The sequence below is a fragment of the Salvelinus fontinalis genome, chromosome 33 (assembly GCF_029448725.1).
Source record: "Salvelinus fontinalis isolate EN_2023a chromosome 33, ASM2944872v1, whole genome shotgun sequence".
NCBI lineage: Eukaryota > Metazoa > Chordata > Actinopteri > Salmoniformes > Salmonidae > Salvelinus > Salvelinus fontinalis.
In genome coordinates, this window is record NC_074697.1 from 3,188,557 (window position 1) to 3,216,420 (window position 27,864).

Below are 27,864 nucleotides of genomic sequence, written 5' to 3' on the forward strand. Positions count from 1 at the left end.
CAGAGAGAGCCTACTTCCTATCTGCTAGAAAACTGTAAAAACCCGCTGGTTGTATATAATCAGTCTGGATGTCGGAAGAAAGACAAGTCTCAGAAAAACAGAGTATGTTGCAGGATCTGATGTCCCTCTGGAGCATCCCAGCGTAGGGAGAGAAGCTATAGAGCTTGGGAGTGTAAACCAGACGCCACAATAACCCCCCCCCCACTCCCCTCCTCTACAGGGAACAGAGGTGCTGTTCCTAATGACCTCCACCTCCCTCCTCTACAGGGAACAGAGGTGCTGTTCCCAATGACCTCCACCTCCCTCCTCTAAAGGGAACAGAGGTGCTGTTCCTAATGATCTCCACCTCCCTCCTCTAAAGGGAACAGAGGTGCTGTTCCTAATGACCTCCACCTCCCTCCTCTAAAGGGAACAGAGGTGCTGTTCCTAATGACCTCCACCTCCCTCCTCTAAAGGGAACAGAGGTGATTTTCCTAATGATCTCCACCTCCCTCCTCTAAAGGGAACAGAGGTGCTGTTCCTAATCACCTCCACCTCGTCTGCAGGGAACAGAGGGGCACTTCCTACTAACCTCCACCCCCCTCCTCTACAGGGAATAGAGGTGCTGTTACTAATCACCTCCACCTCCCTCCTCTGCAGGGAACAAAGGTCCTGTTCCAAATGATCCCTCCCCCTCTACAGGGAACAGAGGTGCTCTTCCTAATGACCCCTCCCTCCTCTACAGGGAACAGAGGTGCTGTTCCTAATGACCCCTCCCTCCTCTACAGGGAACAGAGGTGCTGTTCCTAATGACCCCTCCCTCCTAATTACCTCCAAACAGTGAGCACCAAAAAACTGCTTTGGGACAAAACCCAGAGTCTCCAACCTCATAGTGGCTGAAGAACCTATTCGATCTACGTGGACCTCTGGGAGCTATATTCTTAGAAAGTGCTCTGCATTGACCCCTTGAACACAACTCAAAACAACTCAACCACGTTGCTTCAGTCAGCTCAATTAGCTTCACATTGGACGAAACAGGACAAAATACAGGACAAGAAACACGTTCCATCTTTGGTTTAATTTCATCTCCCGGGTACCATTCATTTACACCTAAGCACCAATTAATTTCCACAAAGTCGTTATTAGCTACAAAAGGCATAAATATATTATTACATAAAACCAATAATGCATAATTGTATTTACGTTGAGAGACAGTTCATATAATGCCACTGAATACTGTGTAAATTATAATTTCACATCCATAAAAGTTGGTATTAATACCCAAGCACTATCAAACCACGATAGGAGAGATAGAGAATAACATCACAAACTAACCAAAGCTCATTCAAAAAAGATCAACATTTGGAAATGTGAGAAATGTATTACGAACAACTGTATGATAATCCAGTGTAGAATGTATATGAGAAATATATATTTGTCAGTCCATAAAAATATACTGCTCGTATATAAACAAGCAGTGAAGTCAGAATAGGTGGAAACATTCTCATAATAGTTATTTTTTTCTCTCTCTCTCTCTCTCTGTGTCATTGCAGCAAATCCGTCACTAAACAACCCAAAAAGAGACATAAACATCGAGGCAGTGTCCAGAGGGAACATAGTGAGTGAGTTTCTCTGTCTTCCTCTCTCTCAATAGGCTGTAACAGTATAGTGTTGGGTCAGAACTGTCAACATGGAACCTCACTGTCAGACCTAGTCTCTAGACCCTTTAAAAACATGGAACCTCACTGTCAGACCCAGCCTCTATACCCTTTAAAAACATGTAACCTCACTGTCAGACCCAGCCTCTATACCCTTTAAAAACATGTAACCTCACTGTCAGACCTAGTCTCTAGACCCTTTAAAAACATGGAACCTCACTGTCAGACCCAGCCTCTATACCCTTTAAAAACATGGAACCTCACTGTCAGACCCAGTCTCTATACCCTTTAAAAACATGTAACCTCACTGTCAGACCTAGTCTCTAGACCCTTTAAAAACATGGAACCTCACTGTCAGACCCAGCCTCTATACCCTTTAAAAACATGGAACCTCACTGTCAGACCCAGTCTCTATACCCTTTAAAAACATGTAACCTCACTGTCAGACCTAGTCTCTAGACCCTTTAAAAACATGGAACCTCACTGTCAGACCTAGTCTCTAGACCCTTTAAAAACATGTAACCTCACTGTCAGACCCAGTCTCTAGACCCTTTAAAAACATGGAACCTCACTGTCAGACACAGTCTCTAGACCCTTAAAAAACAAAACAATAGAGAGCCAGTGGTGGGTTTCCAGACCTCTGACTATGTTACAGAAAGAATAATAGCTAGTCCGTCTTTCTGGGAAAGAACAGATCCTCTTCTGTACAGTTTCCATTTCTTTTTGTTCCCTCCTCCTTTCCCTCCTCCTCCTCTCAATAATCCGGTTCTGCTACTGGGCTGATTGATGTGAGCTGTACCGTGGTCAAACTATTCCACAAACCCGGCTCTTCACAAGTCCACATGGGGAAAATAGTCTTTCCTGACATTGTACATTATAGGACACACTGTGAAGTTTCTGTGTCTGTTTAGAGTTTATAGTCCAGGGTTTTTATATTCCCCTTCAGTCAGCGTTGGTCCTCACAGCACACGCATATACGTGACCCGTGAGTCCGTGCCAAGATGGTTTTTGGCCAGGCACTTATAGGTGCCAGAATCTGCTGTGGTGGGTCTCTGGATGATCAGCGTGCCCTGTGGGTGGAGCAGCTCGCTGCCCGTGGGCCGCCCTTTCCCCGCCGTGGAGAGCACAGAGTGGTCAGGCAGCTCCCAGGTAATCTCTGGCTTTGGGATCCCGATGACGGCACAGTTGAGTTGGATGAGCGCCCCCGCCACCACCCTCACGGTGGGAGGGGGTCCCGCGGTGATGCGGGGAGGGTAGGCGATGATGATGACCGGCACTGTGAGAACCGCCTCGCCTGCGTCGTTCCCTACCCGACACACGTAGTTTCCCCGGTCGTGGAGGGTGGTGTCCCTGACAACCAGGGTCCCGTTCTCCATCAGCTGGTGGCGTCCATGGACCTGCGGCCTGACCAGGGTGTGGCCACCAGGGATGGTCCAGTAGATGCTGGGGCTGGGGCTGCCATCAGCCAGGCAGTGGAGGAACAGAGGGTCCCCAGACACACTGCGTATGATCCCTCTGGGCCTGGTGAGGATTAAAGGTTTCTGGCCCACCTCCAGAACTATCAGTTTCTCAATGTAGCCCACCGAGTTCTTAGCGGCACAGCGGTACTTCCCAGCATCCTCCTTCGTGGGGTTGTAGATGACGAAGGTTCCGTCGTTGCCTATGTGTTGGCGCAAGCCCCGGTCGGGGCTGCCAGTGAAGCGGGTCCCATTAGGCAGCAGCCAGATGATCTCTGGTGTGGGGTGACCATCTGCAGAACAGTTCAGCACCGTGGTCTTGCCCATGCGGGTCACCACCTTCTCGTTGAAGGGGTTCTTGAAGATGGGCCGTCGGAGCATGTCAGTGACCTCCAGCTGTACCACCATCACCGCCTCCCCTCCGTCGTTCCTTGCCATGCAGATGAACTCCGCCATGTCCGTCGGACGGACGTTCCGGAATTCCAGCGTTCCGTTGTGGTGGACGATAATTCTGCTGCCAAAATACGGAGCATTCAGGAAGATGTTATCCGGCATGATCCAGGTGATCTTCGGAGGTGGGTCTCCAGCGGCCTTGCAGTCTATGAACTTCCTGGAGTACTTAGCAGCCGTGTCTTTCACCACGGTCCTGTTCTGGTAGTAGCCGTTGATCACCGGAGGGTTTCCGTCAATATCCAGCTTGTAAACCTTGCTGTCATCCCCGGCGGTGTTGCGAGCCATGCACACGTACTCACCAGCATCCCTAAGCTTAACGTCCCGGATATCGAGAGACCCGTTGACGTGCATCAGGTAGCGTTCGTTGGAGGCTGCGATCATGTCGTTGGTAGGGAGCATCCACAGGATTTTGGGCTTGGGCTCGCCCGTGGCCTCGCAGTCGAAGCGGATGTCACCTCCAGGCTTCACTTGGGCGTAGGTCCGGCTGGGCGTCCGTATCCGTGGCGCTGCAGTCACCACGGTGATGTGTACGTGCATCTCGTCCTTGCCCAGCTGGTTCTCGGCGTAGCACGTGTAGTCTCCCTCCTCCGCCATGCCCACCTGTAGACAGACACAGTACCAGCAGATCGGAGTCAGAGGACTACAAAGACAGAGAAGAAATACATCTAGCAACGTTGAGTTAGCAACATTGAATACAGCCCATTATTCCTTGCATTAACTAATAAGTGTTCAGGTAGATTTCACACCTCGTTGAGATAAAGCGTGCCATTATCAAACAGGATGTATCGACGTGCGCGTCCCCCTCCACTGCTGCTGTCTGCCTGCAGGGCGCTGTTGACCATGGTGCCGTCCGGTAGGCCCCAGGAGATCTCTGGCTCCGGAGCTCCGGACGCTTTGCAGTCCACCTTCAGGTCGTTGCCGTAGGGGACCTGCTTCTTGCTGTACGTCTTGGGCTCGATCTTGGCTGGCTTCATGGACACAGTGACCTTCATGAGCTGGAGGTCGTCTCCCACCTTGCTGCGCGCCACACACAGGTAGTCCCCAGTGTCCTTGTCACTCACAGAGTCTATGACCAGGGTACCGTTGTCCAGGACCTGGATCCTGTTTCCCATCCTGGATGAAGAGTTGTGAAAAATAATTAGGTAGATTGGCTCTTTCTTTAAAAGTTACTTCGTACTACAGCACAGCTTGCGGGCTGCCGCAGAATTCTATGGCACGTTATTTAAGTGTCAGCCATTGTTACCATTAATGCTAGTTAGTTCTAGTTTGACCCCCAGAGGCCATCTTTGAGAAGCATTTGACTGTTTTTTATATTGGCTGTATTAGAGAATTTAAAACCTTTTTTTGTAAGAACATAGTATATGGGATTGATTTTAAGAAATGTAGCTTAATTACTTTGATTAATATTATTGTGTTTCTATTCCAAGAAAAACAAAACCCTCAGGGTTTCCGTTAGGAACATATGGCGCTGTACAACGTGACCGGCCGGGAGGAGGATACTAACTGACTACGAGTGAAGAGCAAAATAATCTTAACATTTCCACACCCTAATTGTAGTCTAACCAATACCCAAACGAAGATTCAGTGTGTCGTCATTTGTAGATAACAACAAATTGAAAATTGTTGAATAGAGAAAGAATGTTGCTTTATATGATATTACTTCCTATTGATTTTACAATATAAGCATTTGTATATAAACAATTTTGTATATAAATTTTATAGCATTTGTATATAAAAAAAAGAAGTAATTTTAGAAATGCATGCAGAAGGCTGGGAAGTCATATTTTGAATAACAAATGGCAGTGCCTTTTTTGTACTCGAGACATTTACCCCAAATGTAAATTATTTTCTATGGACTTTAGAAAATGGTAACAGTATTACATGAAGCATCTTGCATATATTTTGTATCGCTCAGAAAGATGGCAGGAATATGAGCATTTGTGATTTCAGACTTTTTTGTTATGATACTTATTTGTTATTTGTTATGAAAAAAATAAGTATCATGACATAAAAGTCTGAAATCACAAATGCTCATATTCCTGCCATCTTTCTGAGCGAAACAAAATATATGCAAGATGCTTCATGTAATACTGTTACCGTTTTCTAAAGTCCATAAAAAATAATTTACATTTGGGGTAAATGTCTCGAGTACAAAAAAGGCCAAGGAGAGATTACATTAACATGTAGCTTTAGATCAGATGCTGCCGAACAAATTTCTGCCCTGCTAGAGCTGCCCCGGTCAACTGTAAGTGCTGTTATTGTGAAGTGGAAACGTCTAGGAGCAACAACGGCTCAGTCGCGAAGTGGTAGGCCACACAAGCTCACAGAACGGGCGCGTAGCCCGTAAAAATTGTCTGTTCTCGGTTGCAACACTCTCTACCGAGTTCCAAACTGCCTCCGGAAAGAATGTTAGCACAATAAATGTTCAGTGGGATCTTCATGAACTGGGTTTCCATGGCCGAGCAGCCGCATACAAGCCTAAGATCACCATGATCAATGCCAAGCATCGGCTGGAGTGGTGTAAAGCTTGCTGCCATTGGACTATGGAGCAGTGGAAACGCGTATCTGTAGTGATGAATCACGCTTCACCATCTGGCAGTCCAACGGACTAATCTGGGTTTGGAGGATGCAAAATCTCGGTTAGGCCCCTTAGTTCCACTGAAAGGAAATCTTAGTGCTACACCATACAATGACATTCTGGACGATTTGTGCTTCCAACTTTGTGGCAACAGTTTGGCGAAGGCCCTTTCCTGTTTCAGCATGAAAATGCCCCCGTGCACAAAGCGAGGTCCATACAGAAATGGTTTGTGGAGATCGGTGTGGAAGAACTTGACTGCCCTACACAGAGCTCTGACCTCAACCCCATTGAACACTGTTGTGATGAATTGGAACACCGACTGCGAGCCTGGCCTAATCACCCAACAATAGTGCCAGACCTCACTAATGCTCTTGTGGCTGAATGGCAGCAAGTCCCCGCAGCAATTTTCCAACATCTATTGGAAAGCCTTCCCAGAAGAGTGGAGGCTGTTACGGTAGCAAAGGGGGGACCAACTCCATATGAATGCCCATGATTTTAGAATGAGATGTTCAACATGCAGGTGTCCACATACTTTTGGTCACGTAGTGTATTTCTGACTCTACAAATAACAGAGCAAGTCTTTACATGTCTCTGCATGATGTGTTCAGCCTGGCAGGTCAGATTCCGAGACTGGCTTTTTCATTTAAAAACTTTAGTTTATTATTTTTTTACCCCTTTTTCACCCCAATTTCGTGGTATCCAATTGGCCTCCGAAACACAACCCAACCAAGCTGCACTGCTTCTTGACACAACGCCCACTTAACTCGGAAACCAGCCGCGCCAATGTGTCGGACTTGGTGACCCGGCCCGCCACAGGAGTCGCTAGTGCGCGGACAAGGACAGCTGCACCGCAGCTAACACGGCGACGCAGTTTCTTAGACCGCTGCGCCACTCAGGAGGCTTCTGGCTTTATTTTTTGAAGTCTCTGTTTTCAATCCACGTTTCTGTACATTTTCAAACTTAGGTGCTCAGTGTATGGATGGACTAACTTATTAAACTAGTACTGAAGAGGCACGATTCATCTCTCTGGAAAACCCCAGTTTTAGCTCTCTCTACTGGAAACACATCGAAATGATTTGAGGAGAAGTTATAATGATGAACTGGGGCGGCAGGTAGCCTAGTGGTTAGAGCGTTGGACTAGTAACCGAAAGGTTGCAAGTTCAAATCCCCGAGCTGACAAGGTAAAAATCTGTCGTTCTGCCCCTGAACAAGGCAGTTAACCCACTGTTCCTAGGCCCTCATTGAAAATAAGGATTTGTTCTTAACAGACTTGCCTGGTTAAATGTATATATATCCAATTTGTAAGTCGCTCTGGATAAGAGCGTCTGCTAAATGATGTAAATATAACTCTTTTGGTGTGTTTAAACAGCTGTGTTGTAGCACAGAGAACCTGGATACATTTCAATATGTGTGTATGTTGACCTGCTGGCGTGTGATTGTACCTGTACGTCTCTGAATAGACTGCGTGATTACGTATATATTACAGATCATGTCCTCATTACCTGTGCCACTGGTCCACCACAGCCTTGGACGGCAGTCTCCAGATGATCCTGGGTTTAGGGTCCCCGGTGGCCGAGCAGTTCAGCCTCAGCTGGTCCCCATACGACAGCACCGTCCTGCGGTGTGACGCCTCAACAATCTCAGGAGCCATCTCCTTCTTCTCCACAGTCAGCGTCACCACCCTGCGCTCTGACCCTGTAGAACTGGTGACGATGCACTCGTACTTCCCACTGTCCGTGGCGGCCGTATCAGTCAGGTGGAGCGTCCCGTTGGCGAACACAGACACCCTGGGGTCCACAGAGGGCTTCAGGGGCAGCACCGCCATCCCATCATAGAGGACCCAGTGTACGGTGGGCTGGGGGCTACCCTGAACTGTACAGGGTAACCACAGGCTCTGACCCACACCGGCCTGGACCTGCTGTCGTTTGGCCTCCAGGATACCAGGAGGTGCTGCCACCACCTGCAGTCTGACAGTGGCAGTGTCGGCTCCTGCTGGGTTACTGGCGATGCACTTGTAGTGGCCCCGGTCATACACAGACACATGCTTGATGAGCAGAGTACCCTCTGGGGTCACTGACACTCTGGGGTCCGAGTTGTGGCCCCTGACTTGGGTGCGGTTAGCCAGGATCCAGGAGACTAGAGGGGTGGGGCGGCCCTCCGCCTTGCACTTCATCTCCACTGTCTTCCCTGAGTGGGACTTTATCTCCCGTACCTTGGGCTCCAGGATGCGTGAGGGGTAGGCCACTACGGACAGGGTGACCAGGAGCTTGTCCGACCCCTGGTCGTTCTCGGCCAGGCAGAGGTACTGGCCACGGTCTTTGATGTTGGCGTTCTGGATGGACAGAGTGCCGTTCTGGAACACCTCAAACTTGCCTATCTTGCCCTTGATGGTCATTGTGCTTCCTGAAAGGAAGGGAGGAACAGGAGAGAGAGAGAGAGAGAGAGAGAGAGAGAGAGAGAGAGAGAGAGAGAGAGAGAGAGAGAGAGAGGAGAGAGAGAGAGAGAGAGAGAGAGAGAGAGAGAGAGAGAGAGAGAGAGAGAGAGAGAGAGAGAGAGAGAGAGAGAGGAGAGAGAGAGGAGAGAGAGAGAGAGAGAGAGAGAGAGAGAGAGAGAGATAGAGAGAGAGAGAGAGAGAGAGAGAGAGAGAGAGAGAGAGAGAGAGAGAGAGAGAGAGAGAGAGAGAGAGAGAGAGAGAGAGAGAGAGAGAGAGAGAGAGAGAGAGAGAGAGAGAGAGAGAGAGAGAGAGAGGGGAGAAAGAGAGAGAGAGAGAGAGAGAGGGGAGAAAGAGAGAGAGAGAGAGAGAGAGAGGGAGAAAGAGAGAGAGAGAGAGAGAGAGGGAGAGGGAGAAAAACAGAGAGAGAGAGAGAAAAACAGAGAGAGAGAGAGAGTAATAGAGAGGGGGGAGAAAGAGAGAGATAGTAATAGAGAGGGGGGAGAGAAAGAGAAAGAGAGAGAGAGAGAGAGAGAGAGAGAGAGAGTATTAGAGAGGGGGGAGAAAGAGAGCAAGATAGAGGGAGTGAGAGAGAATATGTAAATACATTATAACTTCAGTACAACTTCATTCCAAAGTAGTTTTATAACATGCTAAATATCTATACCCTTTTACCCATGCTTGAAGAGAAGCGTTTCCAGCTGATGGTGGGTTCAGGGCTGCCCGCGGCTTCACAGGGCAGGAAGGCGTCTGAGTTGGACAGGACAGTGAAGCTAGCCGCGTTGCCTCCCACAATCCTGGGCTTGGTGAGCATGTCCTTGGTAGATGGCTCAAAGCCCACAATGTTAGCGGTTGTTGTATCATAGCCGGTGATGTGGGTATAGGTGTTAGAGATGGCATTGTCTATGTCCTTGCTACTGTAGGGGCCATTGGTGTGCCCTTGCTCTGCTTCCAGAACAGTCAGTGTGTCAAAAGTCAGGGTCTTGTCTGGGCTTGGTCTGGCCCTTTTACTGGACACCGTTGGCCTGGTTCTCCTGATCATGGGTCTCTGTGTGATCTGGTAACGACTATCTCTCCCTGACGGGAGCCTGATGTTGGTGTTCACTCTGATGGGGTCGGTGTTAGTCTGGACGCGGGTTGATGATGTCGTGTAAGGCCTTGAGGTGGTGGTTGGATGAGGTGTGTTGGAAGTCATTCTGGGCCTGGTGGTGGAAGTATAGGCTCGTGGACGGTTAGTGGTGGACCCCATCTCGTCTGTCCAGTTCTCATCTTCGTATGAGTCGTAGTCTGTGGTGGTTTCTCCCACGGAGGTCAAGTCAGTGGACACAGTCACTGCAGACCTTTCTGATTCCCTGGAGGGCGTGTACAGGGGCTTGGAGACGGAGACGGTCCGTGTGGGATATGTGGTGGTTTCCATGGTGATCTCTGTTGTTTCCATGGTGGTGCTGGGCGCTTCGGTAGTTGTTATGGTTTTTCTGAAAGGCCACCTGCCCCTGAAAGGCCTCCTGCCCCCTGACCCTCCATTCGGTCTCCGGTTTCCCCCAAATCTACGGGAAAGGTACCCCCCTGACCCTCCGGATTCAGACCCAGAGGACGAGGCCTCATCTGTATCTTCTCTTGGGGCAGGTTTTTCTGTGGGTGGAGTAGCGATAGTCTTGGTGTCTGGGGAAGACTCTGTGGTGTTGGAGTACCTGTAGTGCCAGGCTGGGGTTGTAGTTCCACGGCTAGTGCCAGGCTGGGATGTGGTCGATGCCTCAGAGTCAGGCGATGAATCTCCATAGTCATCGTCTGATGAGCTCTCTGGGGTCTCTGGGTGTTTACCTGCTCTAGACGGTGACTCGGTCACAGGTTCAGCCAGAGACCGCTGGGTGGGCAGTGCGGTTGTAGTTGTAGTTGCGGTGGTGGTGGGTTGGACCGTTGTTGAACCCTCTGTGCTGGTGGAGGGCCTGGCTGGTTTACGTAGCCCGTTGAGTTTCTCCTTCTGCCTCGCCCTGTTCCCAAACAGCCTGTCCCAGTTGATCTTACCACGGACGACCTTGGAGGCGGTTGTGGTTGTGATGGTGGAGGTTGTTGGTTCATCTGTTGTGCTCGTCATAGGGTCGTGTGTTGGGTCAGACTCTGGGGCATCAGAGGAGGTTATGGATACCTCACCTCTGGACTGAGAGTGAGTGGAGGTGGGCTGGGTGGTGGTGGTGGGGGCTTCTGTTGAGTATGTGGTGGTGGGAGTGTCCAGTGTTGTAGAGATAGGCCTCTCTGTTCTTCCTAGAGAGGAGCTAGAGACTAAAGGCGATGATTTAGGCGATGTTGTGGGTGTGACGATCCGCTGACCACTTGTCTTCTTCTTCCCATCCTCATCACAGTCACAGTCTGAAATAGCAACAACAATAACAATGAATCATCATCATCATCATCATCATCATCATCATCATCTTTTGGCTGTTCCTAAAAAGCTCAGGAGTCTCACCAACAAAGATAATGTGGACATCAAAGACAAGAAACGACATAACATATTTGAACAACATGACAAGTATAACTATATTTAAGTATATAAAAAAATACATTTTAAATACATTTTAATGTCAATTCTTCAACTGCAGAAAAGGATGCTGGGTAATATGCAAAACATTTTGCAAATGCGTTTTTGGAAGTATACTTTAATATATTTTGTGGACATTTAAGTTAAATATACTTTTTTGAAAGTATAATTTAATATATTTTGTGGACATTTATCTTAAATATACTTTTTTGAAAGTATACTTAAGTATATTTACTTGAGTTATGAAAAAGTATAGTCTCAGGAAGCATTTTCCTCAGCTGTGCATGCTACCTTATGTGGAATAAACAATCGTTATCATTGTCAACTTTCTCTGCACTCTTCTGAACTGGAATTAAGAAAGTATTTCAAAACTCATTATTGCCACTGAAACTACGGTGCAAAAGTCTTTATACCCATTGGATTTCTTAAAATGTTATCGTTACAAAGTGGGATTAAAATTGATTTCCTTTTAATTTTTTTTGTCAACAATCTACGCAAAGATTTTATTTTACATTTTGTAAAGATTGATAGACATTTAAATAACTAAAATATAGTTGTTGCATAACTATTCAGCTCCCTGAGTCAATACATTCTAGAAACACTTCTGGCAGTGATTAGATTGGTGAGTCTTCCTGGGTAAGTTTCTGAAAGCTTTCCACACCTGGATTGCGCAACATTAACCCTTTATCCCTGAGAAGTTTCATTCCAGTCCTGCAGCTCAGTTCAGGAGTACGACTGTATATCTTTGATGTGTCTGGGTGGTTTAATACATAATCCACAGCATAATTATTAAAATGACCATGCGTAAAGAGATATTCAATGTCTGATTTGATATTGTTACCCATCAACCAATCACTGCCCTCTCTTTATGAGGAAGGGTTAGTCATTAAACCCCTATTGTTTCACACAGAGTGAGTCCATGTGTAATTAGTTAAGCCACGTTTTACTCCTGAACTAATGTATACTTAACTAAACAAAGGGGCTGAATACTTATGCAACGACTATACTTTAGTTATCTTTATATATATATATATATATATATATATATATATATATATATATAATATATATATATTTGTATTAATCTTACTATTTATTTAGATTTATTTCTCACTTTGACATTACAGAGTATTTTGAGTTCATTGTTGGCAAGAAATTACAATTAAATCAATTTCTAACACAACAAAATGTGAAGAAATACAAGCGCTGTACCTTACAGCTGTATATTAATAGCTGTATACTAATAGCTGTATACTAATAGCTGTATACTAATAGCTGTATACTAATAGCTGTATACTAATGATCACTTACAAGCAGTTTCATTTTTTTTTAAATCGGTGCTTCAACTTAAAAACAACTCCAAGTGTATTTTAAATTAAAATACAAAAATGCATTTAACGTGTTTGAAATTGAAGTACAGTTTTAATGAGTGTGTTTAAGTTTAATGATAGTGAACACATAGTACACTAAAAGACTGAAAAGCAATTAATTTATAGCAGTGGCGTGCCGTGGGCCTGGGGCCTTCAGTGAGGTACTACACAGTCCCACCCGAATTAATCCACCTCTTATTACCATCATTATGATGCCATGGCTCTAGACACTATACATTTAGACAGAAACGCTGGGCCTGGGGCCTGGGCCTTCAGTGAGGTACTACACAGTCCCACCCGAATTAATCCACCTCTTATTACCATCATTATGATGCCATGGCTCTAGACACTATACATTTAGACAGAAATGCAGTATAACCAGGCGTTGCGTCACCTTGAAATTGACAAATTGACATTTTTGGGTAAACAGTGTTTACCCAAAAACATGACACAATCAATGAGTCTCTTCAATATTTCCCTTTACCTTTTCATTGTGCAGCTCGGTGCCCTGCGCGCTTGTTCTTTGAGCTGTAGATCCACTCCGGTGTCCCCAAAAGTTTTCAAAAGCACCATTGCTTGTAAGTGCCCAGCCGTACTTTGGTGTCTCGTTGCTGCCTTGGTTAGACAACTTAAGTTTGCAAAGCCAGTGTGGCTCCAAACACCAAAGCGATCACTTGCAAATAATAGGCATTCCCAGCAGTACAGTTTGCAGTGCTTCTCGGAGCCAAGGAGCCTGTGAGCCATTGACAGCGCTCGTAGTTGAAACTTTGAAAGTGGCGAGCGAATGAAGCCCTTTCCCGCCTGTGACAGGCTTTGTGGCGTCGGGCGACCTCTCCTTACAATGTCTAACTTTTCTTGAAAAGTTCGTCTTGAGAATGGCGTTATAATTATATCCTCGACCAAATCGATATCTTCTCCTCCTTCCGCCATTGTGGGTTGAAAAAACAGCTTAGTAGTACGCGAATTAATTCGTTTATCAAATTCAGTTTCCTAGATCTGCATAGACCTGCCCATAGGACCTGCCTCTCAATATTGGTAATCCAATCAAAAGACGTGAACGCACTACGCCTGCTAGCTGGCTCCTGTGTAACACTGGAGCCAGCCAGCAGGCGTACAATAGCCAACTCTAAAGCTGATTGGTTGACACTAAATTTTCATTTCCATTCACTATAGGCTACAAGCGCCTGCACTGTTGATTCTGAAGGCCTGAGGGCAGATTTTAGACCCCTGGCAACACATGATGGCTGAATATGATTGGATAAAAGATCTAACATAAAGACCAGCCCTCCAAATCTCAACCTGGGGCTGGAAGCAGTGCAACCAAGAGGAAAGCTATGAAATGAAGAGTATAACTCTTACTCTGGGGAATAATTTAATACATATTTGTGGGAAAATATATATAAAAAAAAAATTATATTCTGATGATGTTTAGGCCAGCAGAGAAGGCCTTGCAGGCCCTGACGGCCCACCACTGATTTATAATACACTTTGAATAAGTGTATTGAAGTGTGATGATAGTATACTGATCAAAAATGTAATCCCAACATGCAAAGTGTTTGTTCCCATGTTTCATGAGCTGAAATAAAAGATCCCAGAAATGTTCCATACGCACAAAAAAAGTTTTTCTCTCAGATTTTGTGCACAAATGTGTTTATATCCCTGTTAGTGAGCATTTCTCCTTTGCAAAGATAATTCATCCACCTGACAGGTATGGCATATCAAGAAGCTGATTAAACAGCATGATCATTACACAGGTGCACCTTGTGCTGGGGACAATAAAAGGACACTCTAAAATGTGCCGTTTTGTCACACTACACAATGCCACAGATGTCACACGTTTTGAAGGAATGTGCAATTGGTATGCTGACTGCAGGAATGTCCACCAGAGCTGTTGCCAGAGAATTGAATGTTAATTTCTCTACCATAAGCCACCTCCAACGTCGTTTTAGAGTTGGCAGTACGCCCAACCGGCCTCACAACTGCCGCCCAGGACCTGCACATCCAGCTTCTTCACCTTTGTCTGGGACCAGCCACCCTGACAAGCTGATGAAACTGAGGAGTAGTATTTCTGTCTGTTATAAAGCACTTTTGTGTGGAAAATTTCATTCTGGTTGGCTGATTCCCCAGTGGGTGGGCCTATGCCATCCCAGGACCACCAATGGCTGGGCCACTGCCCAGTCATGTGAAATCCATAGATTAGGACCTAATTTATTTATTTCAATTAAGTGATTTCCTTATATGAACTGTAACTCAGTAAAATCGGTGAAATTGTTCCATGTTGCGTTTATATTTTTTGTTCAGTATATATTTATAGTATACTTAAGATATACCAGAAAAGTACATCTCGCATTTGAAATATATTATTTACATTTGTTGTATATTTAGGTATACTTTAGAATACTTGTAATATATTAAAATATACCACATTTTTTCTCATTTGGGATAACGTACCTGTGGTCAGAGCTATGGTGTAGAAACTACATATCCTATTTCAACATCATGACATAACGTGCCTGTGGTCAGCTCCATGGTGTAGAAACTACATATCCTATTTCAACAACATGACATAACGTGCCTGTGGTCAGCTCCATAGTGTAGAAACTACATATCCTATTTGAACAACATGACATAACGTACCTGTGGTCAGCTCCATAGTGTAGTGTACTGTGTTGTTGCCTTGCTTCTTCAGCGTGGTGGGCTGTTTGAGTTTGTTCAGGATGGACTGGATGTCTGTGATTCGGTTGGGCTTGATGAACCTCCTCCTGCCTGGAGGGTTCCTCCTCCGGCCCCCTCCTCTTCCTCCTCCTCGGCCCTTCATAGGGGGGATGATGTGGATCTGCTGGCGGGAGATGATAGTGGAGCCTGCAGGCAGACGGGGGGACTTGATCCTCTGGGTGGTGTGGAAGGTGATCTCATCCTGCTCTCTCTCGGTGGTGGTGACTGCAGTGAAGGTGGTCTGGCTGTCTGGGTCAGTGGCTGTGTGGATCTCAGGCCCTCTTGGGGGTGATCTGGGACTGTCCATCATGGGGGTGACGTTGGGGTCGGCGACGAGCGATCGTGCCGCCCCGGTGGAGGTCTCCGATTCTGCAGGTGCTTCTCCGGAGAATAGGATCTGGGTCTCGTCTGTGGTGTCGGTCACGGTGAGGCGGAGAGTGACGGGTAGCCTCAGGGGTACCGTCGTGTTCCTCTCCAGAGCGTACGACTCACCGCTAGACCCACTAGTTCCACTAGACCTACTGATACTGGGAATGTATGGTGTGACTGCCTCACTCTGAGTTTCACTGATTATCCCTGTGATGTCGGGGCCGTGGGTGAATGTGGACTCGATGGGTGTGGCGTCTGACCGGCTGTATGACTCTGTCGTCACTCTGTCAGTGTTTTCTGTTGTTACAGTGAAACTAGTTCGAATGTCATCTGGGATCTCCATGGTTGTCATGAAACTGGTTTCACTGTTCTGATTGTTTACGTTCTCTATGCTTGCAGTTACACTCATCTTTCTTTCATCTGGAGTATCTGGGGTTGGTATGACGGTGCTTGGTAAAACAACGAGTCCGTCTTCATGAGACAGACCCTTCCCAGATCCAGCATCCCCGTCCGCAGACATGTCAGTCTCAGAAACTCCTTTTTCTTTCTCCCTCTCTGTCTTCGTTGTTGAACCACCTTGAGCCTTCTTCATGAACTCTGCAAATCTCTGAGGGTCTACTTTCCTGGAGGCTTGATCAAAGACCCTCCTGTTGCTCCATATGCGTCTACTGCTGGCTGGGCCCCTCAACCTCACCCCTGAGCCACCTGATCCTCTGCCCTGAGAGGAGGACCTGAGTCTGGGGTACGGCCTATCTGATGTGATGGTCCTGGACTCCTTGATGGTTCTGTCAGAAGCGCTGGAGGAAGGGATCTCACTGTGGGAATCCTCCCTCTCCTCTATGCCCCCGTCAACCTCAAACTCAACCCCAGGTTCCACCCCTGACCCCTCTCTATCCACCACCGTCACCTTCCTGTACCCCTCCCCAGTGACAGTCACCTGGGACGTCAGCAGGTCCACCCCCAGGTAGTTAGCACTGAGACACCTGTAAAACCCCCGGTCTCTGGAGGTCAGATCTTTTATTCCTAGAGTCCCGTTCCTATAGAGCTTCCTGTTCCCATAGGATTTATCCAGGACTGTGTGGTCAGGTAGAATCCACTGGACCGAGGCATCAGGGCTGCCTGCGGACCCACAGTCTAGAACCAGGCTCTGGCCCAGTGGCCGTGAGAGCTTGACTCCGTTGACCTCCACTTCCTCCACATCGGGAGACAGTACGGTGACCCGGAAGCTGAGCACGTCTGCGTCCAGGTAGTTAGTGGCGATGCAGCGGTAAAGCCCAGTGTCTGAGGTGTCCGTTCCTCTCAGGGTGAGCCTCCCATCAACGGTGATCACTATCCTGCGGTCCTCGCTGGAGTAGGGCGCCCGTACCTTACTGCCGTCCGATAAGATCCACTCTACAGAGGGCTTTGGCTCCCCCAAAGTCTGGCAGTTGAGCTCCACCACCCCACCTGTAATTACAACAAGAATCACATTAATAAATTGATTTTATAATGTACATTGCTATATTGTAGCTCTGAGAGTATGTTACATACATTATATGGACACATTTCTGCTCATCCACAACACAATGTGTCCTGTAGGACCCACCTATGAGGACAGAGTGCTCAGTCATGAACAAGACACATTTTAACCATGCATTGCTTTGATGTAGCCCTTTTCAACAAGCATCAACAAGCATTGTATGGGGGCTCTATCTCTGCCCAACACCCACCTATGAGGACAGAGTGCTCAGTCTGAGTCTGGTTGTCTCGTTTGATGATGGTCCAGCTGTAACGGTCCCTCGTCTGCGACACTGTGTTCTCTACACGCAGGTTAACCACTGACCTGTACTTAATGTGCAGAGTGGAGAATGTGGTCGTGGTACGGTCCAGCTGAAAGTTGACCTCTCCCTGCATCAACCATGCGGGTGAAGCCTTAATCTCAGCTTCGATATCTGTGTGGATTTCATCACGTCCCTCCATTGGTCTGATCTGGGTGTACTTGTAGATCATATCTGGGGTCCTGGAGAGCATCAACCCTCTCTCTAGCCTCATGGGAACGTCACTGTACGTAGCCAGGATGCGCCAGAGCTGTTGGATGTGTTCATAGTCAATATTACAGACCAGCCATGTAGAGATGGTGGTGGACAGCATGGTCACGTTCTTCTCCCCCTCCTCCACCTGGGTTAGAGTCAGGTTCTCCATGGCTGACGGTCTCTGGACTGTGCAGGTAAGGCTAGCGTCATTGTGGAACTGATCTGTCAGGTTCATCTGCAGGGATCCGACGGGAGCGATGAAGTCCCGGGGGGAGACTGGGGTGTAATCCCCCTCGTCCAGGCTGACGTTCCTCTGCTTCAGATGGGGGTGGATCCAGGGTTTGGTACAGGTGAAGGAGTCATGGGGAAGCTGGGTTAGGCTCCTGCCTCGAATGGGAGAAGGGGTCTCACAGACGGGACAGGCTTCACCTCTGGCATACTTCCTGTCTCGCTTGCATTTCAGCACACCTGGAAAACAAGGTCATTACTGAATCGATACGTAGTTTTAATCCAACCATTCCCTTATGATCTTTTTTTTATGTACAGTAACTGCCAAAGTTAAATCAAACAATCAGAATGTTGCAGACAGAACTCTAATGTAACATTACCTGAATTTATCTCCGCCCACTCTGGGAACCAAGCCATGCGACAGTCACAGGACCAGGGGTTGCCATGGAGATAGATGTTCTCCAGCTGGGAGCAGCCAGTAAAGATGTCTTTGGGGAGGCTGGCGAGGAGGTTGTCAGACAGGTGGATGTTCCTAACGGAGGACACCTTGAACACCTGGCTGTGCCTCAGCGTGATGAAGGTATCCGGGTGAAGCTGCTGGAGCAGGTTGCCCTCCAGGTGGACCAGCTGTAACGTGGTCAGACCGTAGAACGCCTCCGGGTTGATGAACTCGATGAGGTTGTGGTCCATGTGGAGTCGTACCAGGCCCTCCAGGCCTTGGAAGGTGTCCTTGTTGATCTCCTTCACTCTGTTGTAGCTCATCTTCAGGACCTGAAGGAACATCATTTAATAGTCATACATAGAGACCCCTGGAGCGAGAGTGTACCACGGCTAACGTGTTTGAGGAAAAACAGTGTTTGAGGAAAAACAGTGTTGTAAAAATAATCCGGGCCAGAGGTGATGTGAGGTCATTCTGCCTGGGAGCACTTCCAGAAGTCAGCTGTTGTGAATGTTTTTTCAATAAGAGTAACTCAAAGCAGTTGTAGAGTGATGCATTTCCAAGGCCTTTTATAATCCTTTTTCTCAGTTAACCCTCAGGGCCTACAAACGTCTTTGGAATAAAATATGAACACCACGGACAAAAGACACAGCTGTTTATTTGGTGATATATTTTACAAGATGAATTACACTTGGATTTGAAAGATGTTACTGGAAGGAAGAACTTGTATTTATTAATGTCTTAGCATGCTTAGTTCTTTGGCTCCACTAGCTTGGGGGGAAAAAGTCTACTCTGTCAAGAAATTATATGAGGTTATGAATGGAGTAGGGTTATACATTTAACAAAATCATTGTCTAGTCTGCCAATATGGATATGAGCAAATGTGAATCAAATGAGTCAACGTATGAAACACATAAACGATCCTTTGTAGCTCAGTTGGTAGAGCATGGTGCTTTCAATGCTGGGATAGAGGGTTCGATTCCCGGGACCACCAATTTGTGCAAAAATTATGCGGGTGTGGCTTTGGATACAAAATGTCTTCTAAGTGGTGTATATATATACGGGTAATAAAGGAAACACCAACATATAGTGTGTTAATATGACTTTGGGACACCAGCCAGATCAGAATACCTCGGCATAGATTCTACAAGTGTCCGGAACTCTGCTGGAGGGATGTGACATCATAATTCCATAATTTGATGTTTTGTTGACGGTGGTGGAAAATGCTGTCTCAGGCGCCTCCCCAGAATCTCCAATAAGTGTTCAATTGGGTTGAGATCTGGTGACTGAGACGGCCATAGCATATGATATACAGTGTCTTCAGAAAGTATTCACACCCCTTGACTTTTTCCACATTTTGTTGTTTCAGCCTGAATTTAAAATTGATTTTAAAAAAATTCACTGGCCTACACACAATCATCCAATAATGTCAAAGTGGAATTATGTTTTTCAAAATTGTTACAAATTTATAAAAAATGAAAAGCGGAAATGTCTTGAGTCAATAAGTATTCAATCTCTTTGTTATGGCAACCATAAATACGTTCAGGAGTAAACATGTGCTTAACAAGTCACATAATAAGTTGCATGGAATCACTCTGTGTACAATAAATAGTGTTTAACATGCTATTTTTAATGACTACCTCATCTCTGTACCCCACACATACAATTATCTGTAAGGTCCCTCAGTCGAACAGTGCATTTCAAACACAGATTCAACCATAACGACCAGGGAGGTTTTCCAATGCTAAGAAGGGCACTTATTAGTAGATGGGTAAAAAATAAAACAAATCTGACTTTGAATATCCTTTTGAGCATGGTGAAGTAATTAATACACTTTGGATGGTGTATCAATACACCCAGTCATTACAAAGATACAGGCGTCCTTCCTAACTCAGTTGCCGGAGAGAAAGAAAACCACTCATGGATTTCACCATGATGCCAATGGTGACTTTAAAACAGTTACAGAGTTTAATGGCAGTGATAGAAAACTGAGGATGAATCAACAACATTGTAGTTACTCCACAATACTAACCTAATTGACAGAGTGAAAAGAAGAAAGCCTGTACAGAATACAAATATTCCAAAACATGCATCCTGTTTGCAAAAAAAAAAGAAAGTAATATTGCAGAAAATGTGGCGAAGCAATTTCCTTTTTGTCCTGAATACAAAGTTTGGGGATAATCCAATACAACACTTTACTCAGTATCACTTTCCATATTTTCAAGCATAGTGGTAGGTGCAACTGGGTCCTGGACTTCCTGACGGGCCTCCCCCAGGTGATGAAGGTAGGTAGGCAACAACACCTCCACTATCCTGATCCTCAACACAGGGGCCCCACAAGGGTGCGTGCTCAGTCCCCTCCTGTACTCACTGTTCACCCACGACTGCGTGGCCACGCACGCCTCCAACTCAATCATCAAGTTTGCAGATGACACTACAGTGGTAGACTTGATTACCAACAGCGACGAGATGGCCTACTGGGAGGAGGTGAGGGCCCTGGCGGAGTGGTGTCAGGAAAATAACCTCACACTCAACGTCAACAAAATGAAGGAACTGATCATGGACTTCAGGAGACAACAGAGGGAGCACGCCCCCATCCACATTGGACTGCGACATTGACACAATTTTTCTATATTTCTTATTTCCATTCTTTTACTTTCTTAGATTTGTGAGTATTGTTGTGTATTGTTAGATACTACTGCACTGTTGAAGCTAGGAACACAGCCATTTCACTACACCCGCAACATGTGTCTATGCGACCAATAAAATGTGATTTGATTTTATGGGTATGCCTGCATCATCATAGCCCGGTGCGGGTTATTCCACCTCCCCGCACTGGGCGGGCTAGAGTGAGCATTGAGCCAAGTGCCATGAAGCCGGCTCTACATATCTGGCCTCCAGTACGTCTCCTCGGGCCGGCGTACATGGCACCAGCCTTACGCATGGTGTCCCCGGTTCGCCAACACAGCCCAGTGCGGGTTATTCCACCTCCCCGCACTGGACGGGCTACGGGGAGCATTCAACCAGGTAAGGTTGGGCAGGCTCAGTGCTCAAGGGAGCCGGTACGCCTGCACGGTCCGGTATATCCGGCACCACCTTCCCGCCCCAGCCCAGTACCTCCAGTTCCAGCACCCCGCACTCGCCTTATGGTGCGTGGCCCCAGCCCAGTACCACCAGTGCCTACACCACGCACCAGGCTTCCAGTGCGTCTCCAGAGCCCTGTTCCTCCTCCACGCACTCTCCCTGTGGTGCGTGTCTCCAGCTCGGTACCACCAGTTCCGGCACAACGCACCAAGCCTCCTGTGCGTCTCCAGAGCCCTGTACGCACTGTTCCTTCTCCCCGCACTCGCCCTGAGGTGCGTGCCCTCAGCCCGGTACCTCCAGTTCCGGGACCACGCACCAGGCCTATAGTGCGCATCGAGAGTCCAGTGTGCCCTGTTCCTGCTCCCTGCACTAGCCTTGAGGTGCGTGTCTCCAGTCCGGTACCACCAGTTCCGGCACCACGCACCAGGCCTACTGTGCGCCTCAGCAGGTCAGAGTCGGCCGTCTGCCCAACGCCGCCTGTACTGCTCGTCTGCTCAGCGCCGTCTGATCTGCCTGCACTGCTCGTCTGCCCAGCGCCGTCTGAGCTGCCTGCACTGCTCGTCTGCCCAGCACCGTCTGAGCTGCCTGTCTGCCCACCGCCGTCTGAGCCATTCGTCTGCCCAGCGCCGTCTGAGCCATCCGTCTGCCCAGCGCCGTCTGAGCCATCCGTCTGCCCAGCGCCGTCTGAGCCATCCGTCTGCCCAGCGCCGTCTGAGCCATCCGTCTGCCCAGCGCCGTCTGAGCCATCCGTCTGCCCAGCGCCGTCTGAGCCATCTGTCTGCCCAGCGCCGTCTGAGCCATCTGTCTGCCCAGCGCCATCTGAGCCGTCCGTCTGCCACGAGCCATTAGAGCCGTCCGTCAGTCAGGAGCCGCTAGAGCCGTCCGTCAGTCAGGAGCCGCCAGAGCCTTCCGTCAGTCAGGAGCCGCCAGAGCCGCCAGCCAGTCAGGAGCCGCCAGAGCCGCCAGCCAGTCAGGAGCTGCCAGAGCCGCCAGCCAGTCAGGAGCTGCCAGAGCCGCCAGCCAGTCAGTAGCTGCCAGAGCCGCCAGCCAGTCAGGAGCTGCCAGAGCCGCCAGCCAGTCAGGAGCTGCCAGAGCTGCCCTACAGTCATGAGCTGCCCTATAGTCATGAGCTGCCCTATAGTCATGAGCTGCCCTACAGTCATGAGCTGCCCTCCAGTCATGAGCTGCCCTCCAGTCATGAGCTGCCCTCCAGTCATGAGCTGCCCTCCAGTCATGAGCTGCCCTACAGTCATGAGCTGCCCTACAGTCATGAGCTGCCACCCAGTCCGGAGCTGCCACCCAGTCCGGAGCTGCCACTCAGTCCGGAGCGGCCATTCAGTCCGGAGCGGCCACTCAGTCCGGAGCGGCCATTCAGTCCGGAGCGGCCACCCAGTCCGGAGCGGCCACCCAGTCCGGAGCGGCCACCCAGTCCGGAGCGGCCACCCAGTCCGGAGCTGCCACCCAGTCCGGAGCGGCCACTCAGTCCGGAGCGGCCATTCAGTCCGGAGCTGCCACTCAGTCCGGAGCTGCCATTCAGTCCGGAGCTGCCATTCGTCCTGAGTTGTCCCTCTGTCCTGAGCTACCTCTTTGTCCTGCGCTACCTCTTTGTCCTGAGCTACCTCTCTGTCCTGAGTTGTCTCCTCTATTTTAGAGGGGCGTTGGTGAAGGTTCCTGGACCATGGTCGGGGGCGAGGGTCGCCACTCAAAGGACGCTAAGGAGGGGGACAAAGACAGTGGTGGAGTGGTGTCCTCGTCCACCGCCGGAGCCGCCACCGCGGACAGATGCCCACCCAGACCCTCCCCTTGAGTTTTAGGGGTGCGCCCGGAGTTCGCACCTTGAGGGGGGGGGGTTTGTCACGTTCCTGACCTGTTTTCTGTTGTTTTGTATGTGTTTAATTGGTCAGGGCGTGAGTTGGGGTGGGTAGTCTATGTTATGTGTTTTCTATGTTGGGTTAATGGTTTGCCTGGTATGGTTCTCAATTAGAGGGAGGTGTGTGTCGTTTCCTCTGATTGAGAGCCATATTAAGGTAGGTTGTTCTCACTGTTTGTTTGTGGGTGATTGTTCCTGTGTCTGTGTTTACCACATGGGACTGTTTCGTTTGTTCGTTCGTTTTAGGTAGTCTGTTCCTGTTCGTGCGTTCTTCGTCTATATGTAAGTTTGTTTGTTTCAGGTCTGTTGCCTTCGTTTATTGTTTTGTAGTTTGTTCTAGTGTTTTGTCAGTGTTTTCGTCTGTCATTTAAATAAATTAGTATGTATTCCTCACCTGCTGCGCCTTGGTCCGTTCATTCACCACAAGACGAACGTTACAGGTTCCCAATCAGAGGCAGCTGTCTATCGTTGTCTCTGATTGGGGATCATACTTAGGCAGCCCTTTTCCCTCCTTCTGTGTGGGATCTTTGTTTGTGTGCAGCTGTCTATCGTTGTCTCTGATTGGGGATCATACTTAGGCAACCCTTTTCCCTCCTTCTGTGTGGGATCTTTGTTTGCGTGCAGATAGTTTGAACAACGAAGCTGTTCGGTCGTTGTTTTCTTTATTGTTTTTTTCTTTTCCAAAGTTTCATTTCGTCAATAAATTATGTGGAATTCAAAGAATGCGTTCTTCCGGCGACACCCGTTACATCAACAACACATTTGACAGGGCTTGACACATAATAATAATGGGCAAATGTTGCACAATCCGGGTGTGGAAATCTCTTAGAGACTTAGTCAGAAAGACACAGCTGATATTGCTGCCGAAGGTGCTTGTATAAAGTATTGACTCAGGGTTGTGAATACTTATGTAAATGAGACATTTCTGTATTTAATTTTCAATACATTAGCAAAAATATCTAAAAACAGGGAGTACAGGAGGGGTCGGAGCACACGCCCTTGTGGGGCCCCTTTGTCATTCTGGGGAAATTGTGTGTAAACATATATTTAATAAACTTTGAATTCATGCTGTAACACAACAGAATATGGAATAATTCAAGGGTACAAATACTTTCTGAAGGCACTGTACATCGTTTTCAGGCTCAGCTAACCAGTGACCGCTTGTGCCCTGTGGATGGGGGCATTGTCATATTATGGGGGCATAGACATGCGACAATAATGTCCAAAAGAATGGCCTGCTAAAAAATGTATGACCCATTCAATACATGACCCTAAGCATGATGGGATGTTAATTGCTTGATTATAACTCAGGATCCACACCTGTGTGAAAGCACCTGCTTTCAATATACTTAGTATCCCTCATTTACTCACATGTTTCCATTACCTGTATATCGACAGGTGTTTATGACAGTGCTGTACGTATACCTGTAAGGACTTGAGGTCTTGAAAGGCCCTGTCAGCGATGCTGTGGATGGTGTTGCTGTGGAGCATCAACAGCTCCAGGTATTCCAACCCAGACAGATCATTCTCCTTCAATGCGGTTATACTGTTATACCTGAAGACAGAAAAGTGGGAAAACCATCTAACAGTGAATCATTTATTCTTTCTCAAAATGTTACATCAACGGTCTAATATATAACTAAAATATATTGTATGTGCATTCATAGAGGGGGAGAAAACAGAGACTGGGAGAGAGAAAAAGAGAGATCGGAGAGAGAGAGATCCGGCCTCACCCTACTAGAATCTGAAGTCAAATGTCTACTGTTTTCTGATGATCTGGTGCGTCTGTCCCCAACCAAGGAGGGCCTACAGCAGCACCTAGATCTGTCCCAAACAAGGAGGGCCTACAGCAGCACCTAGATCTTCTGCACAGATTCTGTCAGACCTGATCCTTGACAGTAAATCCCAGTAAGACAAAAAATAATGGTGTTCCAAAAAAAGTCCAGGACCACAAATACAAATGCAATCTAGACACCGTTGCTTGCCCTAGAGCACATAAAACAACTATACATACCTCGGCCTAAACATCAGCACCAAAGGTAACTTCCACAAAGCTGTGAACGATCTGAGAGACAAGGCAAGAAGGCCCTTCTACATCATCGAAAGGAACATAAAATTTGACATCCCAATTAGCATCTGGCTAAAAATACTTGAATCCGTTATAGAACCCATTGCCCTTTATGGTTGTGAGGTCTGGGGTGAGCTCACCAACCAAGAATTCACAAAATGGGTCGAACATCAAATTGAGACTGCATGCAGAATTATGCTAAAATATCCTCCATGTACAACGTAAAACACCAAATAATGCATTCAGAGCAGAATGAGGCCGAAACCCGCTAATGATCAAAATCCAGAAAAGAGCCGTTAAATTCTACATCCACCTAAAAGGAAGTGATTCCCAAACCTTCCATAACAAAGCCATCACCTACAGAGAGATGAACCTGGAGAAGAGTCCCCTAAGCAAGCTGGTCCTGGGGCTCTGTTCACAAACACAAAACACACCCCACAGAGTCCTCACCTACAGAGAGATGAACCTGGAGAAGAGTCCCCTAAGCAAGCTGGTCCTGGGGCTCTGTTCACAAACACAAACAGACCCCACAGAGCCCCAGGACAACAACACAATTAGACCCAACCAAATCATGAGAAAACAAAAAGATAATTACTTGACACATTGGAAAGATTTTACCAAAAAACAGGTCAAAGTTGAATGTTATTTGGCCCTAAACAGAGAGTACACAGTGGCAGAATACCTGACCACTGTGACTGACCCAACATTAAGGAAAGCTTTGACTATGTACAGACTCAGAGAGCATAGCCTTGCTATTGAGAAAGGTCAGCCGTAGACAGACCTGACTCTCAAGAGAAGACAGGCTATGTGCACACTGCCCACAAAATGAGGTGGAAACTGAGCTGCACTTCCTAACCTCCTGCCAAATGTATGACCATATTAGAGACACATATTTCACTCAGATTACACAGATCCACAAAGAATTTGAAAACAAATCAAATTTTGGTAAATATCTACTGGGTGAAATATCACAGCAGCAATATTTGTGACCTGTTGCCACAAGAAAAGGGCAACCAGTGAAGAACAAACACCACTGTCAATACAACCCATAACTATTTGCACATAATTTTTAACACTGTATATAGCCATAAAATGACATTTGAAATGTCTATATTCCTATGAAACTTTTTTCAGTGTAATGTTTACTGTTCATTTTTTTATGTTTATTTTAATTATGTTTATTATCTATTTCACTTGCTCTGACTATGTAAACATATGTTTCCCATGCCAATAAAGCCCTTTTAATAAACATTGAAAAAGAGAGCGGAGAGAGAACAGAGAGAGAGTGGAGGGAGAGAGAGAGCGGAGAGAGAGAGAGTCTGACTCTCACCCTAGGTTAATTCTTTCCACAGCCGTCTGGATCTGGCCTGGTATTGCGGTCAGATATCTGAAGGTACAGTGCACTTCGGTGGGAACGTAGCACGCGCACGACTTGGGGCAGCCGCTGGTTATTGGTAGCAGAGCGACCAAGACAAACACAGCCGTCAGCAGCCACCGCCGCAGGTATGAGGGGCAGTCGGTACACACACTCATTCTGGAGAGGGAGAGCGCTTCACACTCAGTCACACACTGCGTGGCTCGGGTTCTTCTCCTCTCATTAATGAATGTCAACCTGTTGGAGAGACACAGGGGTTGGTTGATTAGTTTAAAGAAGGACTCTTTTCATATGTGCAAAGAATGCAGTGTATTATGTGTCAAAGAGAACGTGAAATACAAATAAAATGAGAGATGGGTAGAGAGAGAGAGAGAAAGAGAGAGAAAGAGAGAAAGAGAGAGAGAGAGAGAGAGAGAGAGAGAGAGAGAGAGAGAGAGAGAGAGAGAGAGCGAGAGAGAGAGAGAGAGAGAGAAAGTGTCCATAGTTTTAAGTTGGCAAACACAAAGCAATGATGATTCAACAGAAATAGTTTTTTAAACAATATATGCAATATATGCACAATTGCTAAATCAATGTAGATAATATAATAAGTCCTTGGTTCTGATAACAGGGATCGAAATAAAGTCATTGAGAGTCATATAAAAAAATATCTACATATTAGATAAAAATGTGAATTCTAATCTTTCCCAATGCACAGAGAGAAAGGTTGTGCGTAAAGTCGACAGGGTACTACAGTGTTGTAGTCTAATAATCCCATTCGTGGTGCTCCTTTCCTAAACACCATCAACACTTCACCTCTGAAACTGATTTTTTTAAATACACTATGAGGTCCATGCTAATGAAACACCTTGTTCCATAAATGAAGTTATCTAAAGTCACCAATTAACATCATGTTTAGATTAGTTGTTTATTTATTTATTTATTTCCATGTTTGATTTGAGCTTTTCTTCTACGTTCAGAAATATTTTCTAGAGGCAATAAAAAACTGATATGTAATAATATTATACTTCAAATTCAAAACACTGTGTTTCTAATTACCATGTTGTAGTCTGTCATCCAATTAAAAGTTCTCCACACTTCACCGCACTTACCTGTGTCAAAGCAGAAATGAATCCAAAATCCTTGAGTCACGTAAATACGTTATTTAGTTATAGTGTTGGATCCTAGAAGCCAGTCGTAGGAGAAATCCTTCTGGTTGCAAGCCATTCCCGTTACAAGACCGCTCCTGTCTGTCTGAAACAC

General features: G+C 47.0%; 1 protein-coding gene across 1 annotated transcript; it reads right to left on the bottom strand.

Annotated features, from left to right (window-relative positions):
* Nucleotides 1-1,038: 1,038 nt before the first annotated feature.
* On the bottom strand, nucleotides 1,039-27,864 carry LOC129831650 (immunoglobulin superfamily member 10-like). Its single transcript, XM_055895006.1, has 10 exons — nucleotides 27,714-27,864; nucleotides 26,578-26,859; nucleotides 24,605-24,734; nucleotides 18,167-18,557; nucleotides 17,256-18,026; nucleotides 15,100-16,992; nucleotides 9,232-10,923; nucleotides 7,628-8,528; nucleotides 4,294-4,660; nucleotides 1,039-4,147 (listed from the first exon to the last, which is right to left on the bottom strand). Exons 2-10 carry the CDS (start codon nucleotides 26,778-26,780, stop codon nucleotides 2,597-2,599), a joined length of 7,899 nt encoding a protein of 2,632 aa, XP_055750981.1. The 5' UTR covers nucleotides 26,781-26,859; nucleotides 27,714-27,864; the 3' UTR covers nucleotides 1,039-2,596.